Consider the following 11605-nt stretch of genomic DNA (forward strand, 5'->3'; position numbering starts at 1 on the left):
CAAGAGTTCAATGTTTTCTTGGCACAGCAAAGCACAGAGCTGAAGTTACAGCTTATTTGCACTTAGAGATAAGTCCCACTCAAGTGCTTGACGTTTACTTGGAGACAAGAGTTTTTTTCAGATCAAGACAGAATGCTCACTGCTATATCATAAGAAGCCCACAGTACTCCAAATGGCAATGGTGACATTTCACTGTATTCCTAAACTCTACATCTGGCAGCAATTTTCTGAGGAATCAGGTCCACAGCACTTGGGGGCACAGTAAAGCATTCAGTCATGTGTTGAAAGCTCATCCAAGCTCAATAGAAAGTGTATTCTTTCTACTGAGCATAAGGTCAATTAGATATTTCCTGAACTGAAGCACTAATTGTTCTGTTCTCTGAAGGTTGATTCTCAACCTGTCTTCTTTGATGAGACACATTACATCTCCCAGGGAATTTTTAAGAAGCAATTTAGCTCTGCTGTCAACTGTGCTTTTATTATTAAATTTGGCAGATATCTGATGTTGTCATAAGGACAGCACTTTACTATTAATACTCTCTTGCTTTGTGTAGACCACATGAAGAGTGAACTGAGAGAAGATCTCTTTTATTTCTAAACATAGCTGAAGGATACCCACCCCTGGCTGGATGACACTCACATCTTTAATTTGCCTTAGCTCTGCACATTGTTCAGACTCTTAATGACAGTTACTGATAATCGCAGAAAATTATGCCTATGATCTCAGAGCCTTTGTGAATTAGCAAAAAGGTTAATGACAGTAATTGGCTCTCTTATTTGTCCTTTGCAATAGGTGCATAAAAGAATAGCTGTCCTTAAACTGCAAAAATAGAATAGTCAACGTTTATATTCTAGCATCATAAATTAAAGGCATTTCTGCTTAAGAAACACCAAGGAAAGCAATACTTTTCTAATAGTGTTGGAAAAGGAAATAGGGATCATCATTCACTTTGATATGTGAGACATCATTTATCTACTGCAGACAGCCCTAACATCCCGTGTTAGGTCAAGAAGAATAAAAGCATCTTAAAAAGGAGTGTTTGTGACACAACATGGTTAGAAATTAAACATGTCAGCAGAAAGAAGAGAGTTTCAATTTCCCAAGTCAAACTGCTTCAAGAGGATGAAGCATTAGCAGAGACTGAACTTTCCATACCTCAGTCTGGAGACCTTTTTAAACATTGTCTGGTCATCATCACAGAAGGATGATTACCAGTGCATTAAATATTTTCAACCTGTTAAAGTGGGCTTGCCTATTGATCTGCATCAAATTCCACACACTTTTCTTCATTCTTTCAATTACTTCAGTCATACATCAGTAGATTCATTAATTCATCTTTTCCCAATACCATAGTTCTATTCATTCTTTGTGGTTGGATGTGGATGCCAGAAACACAACTTTCTTTTCCTGTCTAGGTACCTATCCACTCATTCAGCTTGTAAATATTTCATGTACTTCTTCCACTGTACAGAGTCATTATAAAAGAGCAAAATGGGAAGAAGAAGGAAAGCTGAGTGAGCTTAAATAAGTCAGTGGGCAGCAAAGCTACCAATTCCCCCATGTTAGCCTGTGAGATTCACCTGCCTTTGAAATGCCTTCACTGTTTTGAAGGAGTCCTACAGCACAATGTACAAAATCTGATCTTTCCAGAGCAAGTAACAGATAAGCTGCTTTTCTGAGTAGCAAAGGAGTGGTGTCAAAGCATCAGGAATCAATCCTGCATTTGGATGTCTGCTGGTGGAACCCTATGTCAGTTCAAGTCTCTCCTGACAGATCTCAAATTATAGACCTAACTGAAGAGCCAATGCTGAAAGTGGAATTAGACTCTGTTGTTGGATTAATACAGGAAATACTGGGAGAACACTCAATAAAGGGCATTTAAAAAAAAAAATCACTGCATCATATCTTGTTTCCAAACCAATTATTTAAGCCAAAGAGCTCCTTTCTGCTGGGTTTTGTTTTAAAAATTTTGGTCAGTTTATTTAAATTTTTGCAAATTCTGTCTTCAAATGCTTGACTTATGATAAACCATTGGGAAAGAAAGGGTTTCTGTTTCCTTGACAGAATAAATATGTTGGCAACTTTTTGAACAGAGATAAATCCTGGCCAAAGTCAAGTAATTGATATTCAAAGTAGAAACTGAACCATAGTCTCATCCCACTTACAGCAGTGTTCCTTGCTCCTACCAGGCACACAGCTGGAGAGCAGATGCCTGCTCATGTCCTGGGAAACAGTGGAAACACAGATCACTGTGACATTACCTTTCCATCAATATGAAAATAAGCAGAATTTGGTGCCATTCCTTTTAATTGTATCAACAACTGAACAACTAGTTTTCCTTAGTAGAAAACTATGAATACTGGCCACTGAAAGTCTCAGAAGTTGCTCACCCTGCTCTTTGAAAAAGTCTCTTTGAAACAAAACAGTAACAGTGAGCTTGTGGACATTTACCCCACCAAGTGCCCTGTAAATCAGCCACAGAGATAAAAGTGAACACTGTATCAGCCTTTGTTCAAGAGGGCTTTGCTTGCAGGAGAGCAGAGGAAGAGTGTTTAATAAGTTGCTCTGCTCATTATTCATACATTAATAAAGCACTTGAAAGGTATACTTTCATTACTCATTGACATCGAATTTCAAAGGCCCCATTCTCTCCTGTGAATCCAAATGAATTGTGCAAAGGTAAATCAGCAACTCTGTGCAGCCTCCTCTGCAGGAGCTGCCCTGGCTTTGTGCTCCACAAGCACCTCAAACCCCAGGCCCACAGTCTGCAGAGTGGCAATTTGCTCTTTGCAATCAAACCACATGAACTTAACACCCAGTTTTCAGCATTCCTCTCGTCACAAAGGGACAAGGGGAAAAGTCTGTCCCCACTTTCCACACCTTAAGTCACTGCACCGGGACAGGAAAAAGAGACACAGCAAGCTGTCAGCAGGGGAGAGGCATGTAGATGGAAGTTACTGGATCCTCAGAGTCATTTTCTACAGGCCTCCTCCGTGGAAACTCAGCCTCACTAATCCCAGGCTCAGAGGACTGTCATGACTTCTCTGCACACTGAAGCCATTATACTTTACTTTCTCAATTTTAAACATGTTTTTATCTTTATCAAGTAATATGAAAAGGGTGGACAGAGGCTTTTCCTATTTAGTTTTTAAATTGCTATTTTCAACTAGAAAGTGAAAAAAAATATTATTTCAAACAAACATGAAAATACTGTAACTGAGCTCATAGAAAGTTCATTATGAAGTCAATAAAAATCAGGCAAATGAACTCCTCCCAGCAAAGCCAACTGGACTTTTCCCATATGTTGAGCAGGGGAAGGATCCACCCCTTATTATTTTGAAGGAAGTAGTGACACAATTTTGAAGTTCATTATGTGAACAAAATCATCCAAAATACACAGAATACATTCAAGCAAACTAACTTAAAATGAGATCTTTCCCAATTGTGCATTTTTTCCCCCAGTATGATTCACCCGGCACAGCTGACTGAACAATTCTGTTAATGTGTGAGCTGAATAACCAGTTTGATTGTTCTGGCACTTCTGAATGAGACCTGTAATTTTTTCTCATCACTCACCCAGCTGTTCTGGTGAACACCATGTAGCTGTATATTCCAGAATGAAAAATTACAACTCTGGATTTTAAAGCTTATTAATAAACATGCACTGAAGGTGACAAGAACTGTGAATCTATATGAAAACACTGTTAAGAAAACCTAAATTGCTCTATGCAAACCTTCAGTTCCTCCTGAATTTTTTCTTCCTCCAGTTTGGCTGCTTTCCGATCCTCCATTTCGATTTTCCATTTTTCTGCCACTATTCTGGCTTTTTCTTGAGCCATAGCATCACGGAATTTCTTTGTTATTTCAGCTTCCTTTTGTCTCCTTCAGAAAAGGATGTGAAAATAAAAATTTAATGCACTAATTTTCTTAAATTGACGATCAATACTTACTCGCTGGTTACAACAAATAACTAGCATAAGACTTCATGGAAGGATGCAAGCAAAGAATTAAAATGCACTTAATGAGAGACCTACCAGAAATCAGTTTTGAAGAAACTATCCAGAAAGCAGACAACTTACAATTTTTGATAAATTACTAATTAAAATAGCACCTTCTAAGTTAGACAAGTACTTCTTGGATGTCTTTAAGTCATACCTTATATTTTTCTATCAGTCTAGCAAAGCATGATTGGGAATTTATTGTCTATCAAGTATCAGTATAAATTTCTCCCAAATTCTTATGCTAGATTGTTTATTAGTACTGACAATTTAAAAAGAATTCAGAGCACAAGTTGAATGTTTTAATCCCTGCTTAAATATGCAATCACTCGATCAAGAAGAATCTCATATGAAAAAGGATAATATAGAATAACCTGATACTTAAATAGTCACTCTTCAGTGCTGCACTACAAAGGCAAGTGTGTGAGGCAGGTGGCCTAATTCCTAACAATATCAAGCATTAAAACACTTTTGAATCTCCCCCAAACCTGGAAAAGGCCCTGCTAGAAACAACAGCATGGCGCTTTGTATAATCAGTTTTTGAACTGCTGGAATAAGAATTAATATAAGCAAAATGCAAATAAAACCAATTTCAAAAAGGATTTTTTGTACCAAATCCCCATTGTGGGCTCAGAACTGTGATATAGCAAACATATTTAATTTAATAATCTCAAAACCAGACTGCTTCATTTTTCTTTATTTACAGGCTAGTCAACAGTTTAGCTAGATTCCCAAAAGAGAAAAAAGTTGGCTCCACTTTTTTTGTGAACAAAGGGTTTTGGTTTTCAATACTCAAAAAACACAAAATTCCATTTTCAGCATGCTGAAAAACTAACAAAACGAGTGAAATCAAATGTTCACAAAACATACTTACCAGTTTTACCCACCATTACCTGCCACCTGTCTACAAGGTCATTTCTCCCATTATGCCAAGTGGACCCTAAATTCAGATTCTTAAATCCTCACCATAGTTCTTCTGCCTCCTTCTGTGCCTGCTGCCTGGCCCGCTCTGCTATGAGCTCCTCTGAGATCTGCTCGTAGGGTTTGTCACCTGGGGCTTCTCCCATCACCCAGACCCAGACCTCACCGTCCTTCCCCCGCAGCCACTGCACGTGTTTGCCATTACCTGCAACAGCCACCAAGAAGAAGCCAAGATATAAACACTGCCTCAAATCCTATGTAAACAGAGATTAAAAGATGGGAAATCTGCTATTTAGAAAACATTAAGCTTGCAGTTTACAATTCAGAAGAAAACATTGCTCCAAGGTTCAACGAAATCTTCAGATTTGACCAAATCTGGTCAAATGCTGGGGCAAAAAAATAAAGGGGTTTGTATGCTGTGGATCACACAATCTTTAAAGACTCACTGTCCCACAAAAATAAAAATTATTACTTCAGGCATGCATTTCCCAGAATTCCAGTATTATAATCCCTTTTTAATTGCTTTATATTCTTGCTTCCCACAGCAAGAGATGAAAGAAGAGCATGGAGAAAGAGATGGGGCAAAACCAATAACCAGGGGCATTACGCGACTAGCAATGCTTTGTGCACAGAGAATGTTGAGTGTTGAGCATAGAGAGACTTCATGGGAACACCTTCAAAGAATCCAGGAATTTTCTGCTCCTACTGTGTGAAGCAGGAGATTCAGGGAGCCTGCATACTCGGAGCACACCACTCAGTGCTGCCGAGCCTGTTCTGCTCATGTAGGCAATTGAAAGGGATTAAATTTCTGCTTCGGTTTTCATGACACAAACTACACAAAAATCTACAGTTACTGTGTTGACAGAGTGATTTTAAGGATATCAAAAAAAGCCTGAGAGCTCTTTACAAAACAGACTTCATTTGGTGAACCACCAAGTACAAGAACCAACTACAGGACTACAAAGGGCACTAGATTAGATCCTACCTGAATACATTTTAATAGTTATTTACACTACCTGGCTTAGTGTGGTTTGGTCTTTTCCTTCTGCTTTTATACATAGAACACTCAAATATTATAAGCATTTTAGAGATTTGTAATAAGGAATTTGTAGAAACACCTCTTATGTGTCCATTTGTTTTATTTCTTGCAAATTTGTTGAAACTGTTCTTCACAAAATGAGACTCTGCCACAAAGACCATTGCCAAGATAGACAATGCATTTATTTTAAAGAATCCAGACTGCAAGGCCATAAAGGGTAGCAGTTTGTATCATTCCCTGTACATTACATCCCCTAGATTTCACCCCCTCACCCAAATATTGATATGAGAAAATTGTGCATCACAGCATAGCTTCTAAAGGGAACCTTGTCTCCTTTGAAAACATAAACACAAAGACAGGGCACCATTTTCTTAAGTAGTTTTTCTCCAGTGTTCCCATGAGAGTTAAAAAAATCCCCATGTCCTATTTGAACAGGCAGGCTTTGCTCCCACTTTTCCTCCATCTCTCTCTACTCTTACATCAGCTTAGCTACTCTCACCTTCAGCTACCACTTGTTCTGCACGAGGACATATCCATTTAACCAGATTAAGTTCCCCAATGCACAATCAATAAAGTGTTTCTGACATCCCAGGCTGAAGGGAGAAAGCTGCAGGAGGCAGTGGAGTGGGGTTGTTGACAGCAGGCAGTGTCAGTGCCAGCCCACACTCACCAGTGTTGACAATCCAGACTGAAGGCAATGAACGGATCGAATCTCGCCATGAAAGCTAATATTCTATATCAAATTTGAAAATGCAATTTATACTAATCCCCAGTGTTGGCCTAACGGTACTAACTTCAAAGAGGGGTGGAAATTTAAGCTAATAGTGTTTTCCTTCAATAACTCTCAAAAGCATTTGCTCTTTCACAGTCTATCAGATTATGTCTCAGGTTATAAATGTGAATGTATTTCATTGTGGTTCTTATTCTGTACGTTTCTGTGTTCCTGTCAACACAGCATTTATGTTGTATTTTTTGGATACAGAATTAGAATACCATCTGCTGAGACCTGACTGGCCATATCACTATTTGCCTGCAAGGTTTTCACCTACTGCTTTTTATGGTAAAGTATCTTGAAAAGTATGGAATAACTTCCCAGGAGTACTGATCCCATATAACCAATGGCAGCGTCTGTTTTAAAAGCATTCCACGTCCTCTGGAATCTGAATATCCTAGTTGCTCTCCTTTATTTAGTACTGTAAAGAAAACATTGCAAACAACACAGCTTGTATTAATTGATCTGTACCATAACTGGTAGATAAAAAATACTACTCCTGGTTTGAGACAACTTCACTACTTCTGTTAATTTATGAGCTTATCAGATGGAGCCAGGGGGAAAAAAAAAAAAAAAAAAACCACACCAAAAACTTTTCAGGTAAGCAGACAAATTTTATCTTTGCCTCTCTCAAGGTTTTCTGTGCCAAAGGTTTATTAATGTGTTTCTCAGAGGCACAACTTACCCATTGCAACCCAGCCCCATAAAACAAGTAGCTGGTTTGTACACATTTCTTGAGAAATTGTTCTCTTTCTTCTTTTAAAACAATGGATCTTTTTAATAAAGTTCTAGCCAGTAGATGTATAAACTCCTTTGAAACCACCAGTATAACATATTTTTGGTTCAGCACTACACACAGTACAGAACTCTACTGTATATGCGTAAAGTACAGTTCAACTATAGTTCAAGTTAAAAAATCACAGCAGTATTAAATAATCTGGCAATTTTAACCTTCAGCATTAAACAGATAGACCTCCACATATATTATTTTAAAACAATTCAACTTGAGCATATATGCCTTAATTCAGGTTTTTCTCTAGAAAAAGACAACCTTTTCACATCCAACCACCGATTTTACTTCAAGAAATGACTCCCATGCAAACCTTCCCTTAAACCTATGCTCCCATAAAGCTGGGCTTTACTGTACAATCTGATCATAAAACTCAGTAGCTTCTTAGCACAAAATAACATCAAAAATGAGTGTGCAGAAAAAAAGCAAGCACCTCAGGGAGAAAATCTGGCACTGTGAAAACAGAATTTCTGCCACACAAAAAGCCTTTGCAGCCTGAAGAATCACATTCACAGTGAGAGGGTTAGCTCTTCTAGGCTAATGATATTGGTCTTGCACTTTTAAACTGCAGAACCTATGGCAAGATCAAAGATGAAAGTACTGAAAATTATTTTCCCTAACACTTGTAGGAAACTAGTGTTGTCTGCTTTGCAAGCAGAGAATTACCACTATTGAGGGCTGATTATAACAAAATAATTCCTGCTTTAAAGTACCTCTCAAGTATTAATTTCTTTCTGCAAAATAAGATGTTTTGTTAATACACTTTATTTCCAAATGAAACAGAAATTTAAAAAAAAAAAAAAAAAAAAGAAGCTACAAGCCCTGACTAAACAAATTTGAAATGTAGGTGAAAAGGAGGCAAGAGAACCCCATGTTTCCTGTTCAGAAGCAGGCTTCTGAGCACAAAGTCTAATGCAGAGTCAGGAAACAAAAATTAAATCTCTTAAGCCCCAGTCTTGTGCCTTGACCACAAAAGTACTTTTCTCTTCCTGGAGAGACTGTGGCAGGCTGCAAATAATAACCCTTAGGAAGCAGTGGACATCAAAATTAGGCTGGATTGGAGAGTAGAAATGGAAGTATTTTAGAAACAGGCACTGCTTTATCAGGAAAACTTACTGAATAATTTACCAGGTCTCCTCCATCCCTACTTTTCAGATCAATGATTTATCAGCTTTAATATTTCACCATTTTTAACTTAAAACAACTCTGTAGCACTGGAAGAAGACAACATAAACTCTTGAAGTTCTTTTTACCTGAAGCCCATCCATGAATTAGTATCTCACATGGAGTTCCTCTAAACCTACACCTATACTGCTCTGAGACCAGTAAACTGGCTTCTGGATATTGCTCCTTACTCCAGACAAATGCCAGGTCGGAAAATGCAAAATCAGGTCTCTCAAATTTGCAGCACAAAGGGATCACAGCAAAACCTTTCTTGGAGACCTAAAGCCAGAACCAACAGCAACTCAAGCTTGTACATACAAACACACAATCAAATATAAGACCAAATCATGTTTTCTATTTGTCTGTTATTTGCACAGTCAATTCTATAACAGCAATGAAAGTGTGAAGCAACGCCCTAGAGAGCAGTAGGAAACTCAAGCTCTCACCTACAAGAATTACGAGGCTCTGCCAGCAGCGCTCCTGATCTCATACACAGAGTGCTGGAGGGCTACCACGAGCTGAGCCATGGGGCACCACAGGCTGCCTTTGTGCTGCCCCAGGGTCAGCAGGGCATTGTCACATCGTCACTGCCATGGCTGGACACTGCCAGGGAACACTGACACTGCCTGCATACCTGGGGACAGAGAGAAGCACCACGGCCAGTGGGGATGGGAGGGGGAATCCCAGCCGTGTGCAGAGCTCAGGCCACAGTGGGTTCCAACCCTATCAGCTCAGAGCTCCACGTTGTGCCTAAGGCTTGGAACAAACAGAGATACACCAAGGAGACCTGGGCCTCACGCTGCCTCTGCTAACCAGAACAGAGCAGCTGAGCCACCCACTGGGTGCAGGAGTTTTATGGGTTCTTGGGCTCCATTTTTACATCTCCAAATAAAAGTGCTTTAGAAATAATGGTAATTAAACAAACAGAATACTTCTGGAGTCAGCTTCCTTTCTCCAAACTTGTTCACCATTGCTTTAACAGTTACAGAATCCCCAGCAATCCCCATTCGTGATCCATGCCCAGTGTTTACAAGAGAACTACTCCAAGGGGCACTAGAAACCCGATTTGGTGTCAGGATTCCCAGCTGTGCCATCAGCCAGCCACAGTCTGCCTGCTTAGTCCAGCAAAATGACAGAGAGCACCAAGCACCCCTACTGCCTTACTGTGGTAAGGGATACCACAGGCTGTAAATTCAGAAAATTATGGGATCACTGGTTTATAATCTCAGAAACAGGGGACAGCATTCAAAGTCTGCTGAAAGTTTTACTAAAGAATCTGCTATTTCCATGAACAGCCTTGTTTCTCTGAGGTTGGGCTTCCCACCATAATTCTTCTGCTTGGAAGCTACAGATCTCTGCAGTAGCAATTGAGCATCCTTCCTCACCCACTGAAAAGCTTTGTAGTCATACAAGGATCTTTTGACTCTCTATAGAAAACATGTCTATTCTTCTCTGTCTGGGCTAGAAAAAAACTCCTGAAATTTATTATGCATCTGAAATAGGCTGCATGTGCATTAAAAGCTGATCAGTCTGATTTACCATGGAGAGCTAAACCATTGCTTGTTGAGTTTGCTGTGTTTGTAGGGTTGTGGGGTTTTTTTTCTTCTGCAATTCAGATATCTGGTATACTCTGGTCTAAGAACAATGTCCTTTACTTGAGATTTCTTGGCTTTCCAAGCAAATTATTTTTACAGCTTCTTTAAAGTAGAGGCTTGAATTTTGTTAATCTGCAGGGTAGATGAGGTTCCATTCAGAGTTTCATTAGCTAGAGGACATGTGTTGGAAGCACACTGATTAGGATGAAAATGAGGATGTGAGCTTTAGGCTGTTCTCAATTCCTTGAGCTTAGCCAATATAAGTATTGAATTATCCTTTTTTTATACAAACACACAAATAGGCACACATAATTTCACTTCTTTCTAAGGAGAAAACCTAGGAAATTACCGTGAATGTTTTTGAGAGACTATTCAAAGGACAGAATGCACTTCTCAAAACATTAACTGCTGTAAATCCATTAAAATACACACAGAATAACTAGATGGTAATGAGGAAAGTAATGAAAATAACATCATCCCACAATAAACTGAAGACCTACAATTAATTTGTGCTCTACCCCCACTAATAGTCATGGGAGCATAGAATCCCTCTCTCCCCAAAATACATTCAAAAAACCCCTTCATTTCAATTCTTAAGAAGAATGGGGGAAAATTCTGCCCCTAATATTTCAATTTACACACCTTTGAATTTCAACACTGTGTTATGTGCCTTTTTATTTAGGGGAGGATTTGCAAAGGGAGAAAGAAATTCAGCTGATTACATTAATATATCAATAAGGGTTGCAGGATTTCAGCTTTGCTGAAAAATCAGCTCTTTATGGCTCTCCAGCTGCTTCCTGATCATATAACAAACTCAATCTTCTGTTTATGGAATTACAGCCTGTTACCATGGAAATAATTATGCTGCAATAAACCCCTGCAGGATCAAATAAAGGAAGAGTGACTGAAGAGAGCAAATATTAAGGGAGGAAACGGTTAGTCAAATAAGACCCTGGTAATTAACAAATGTAGCAGGGATAACAGTACACAACACTCAGAGGTAAGTGGGTTCGTGGCAGGACATGGTAAGTAAATATGCAATGTACACATATAGGTTTGCATGTTGTAAACCAAAAAGAAGAAGGAAAAAGGAACACAGAAATAAAATATCATTTATGTGGTGTCTATCCCGTCTGTTCAAAATAATTTTGTGGCTCCCTGGCCAAGGCAGAATGTTACATGGAACAATTTTGTAATTGGCCCAATTTCAACCAGGAGATAACATTGAAAACTCTTTCTTAAAGACACAGTTCTAATGCCTTGTACAATCTAGAGTCAGCCTCTTGTCTGTCCATTTTAATGGCTGACTCCTTTCCCGTTAAAAG

At 38.9% G+C, this 11605-nt stretch overlaps 1 protein-coding gene across 1 annotated transcript in view; it reads right to left on the bottom strand.

Moving 5' to 3' along the window:
- SH2D4B (SH2 domain containing 4B) overlaps window positions 1–11605 on the bottom strand; it is a 60453-nt gene that overhangs the window by 40936 nt on the left and 7912 nt on the right. Inside the window, exons 2-3 of the mRNA XM_017746461.1 lie at window positions 4966–5125; window positions 3736–3883 (exon numbers count right to left, since the gene is read on the bottom strand). Coding sequence (XP_017601950.1) covers window positions 3736–3883; window positions 4966–5125 — 308 coding nt within the window. The remainder of the gene's footprint in view (window positions 1–3735; window positions 3884–4965; window positions 5126–11605) is intronic.

The sequence above is a fragment of the Corvus brachyrhynchos genome, unplaced genomic scaffold (genome assembly GCF_000691975.1).
Source record: "Corvus brachyrhynchos isolate BGI_N302 unplaced genomic scaffold, ASM69197v1 scaffold279, whole genome shotgun sequence".
Lineage (NCBI taxonomy): Eukaryota > Metazoa > Chordata > Aves > Passeriformes > Corvidae > Corvus > Corvus brachyrhynchos.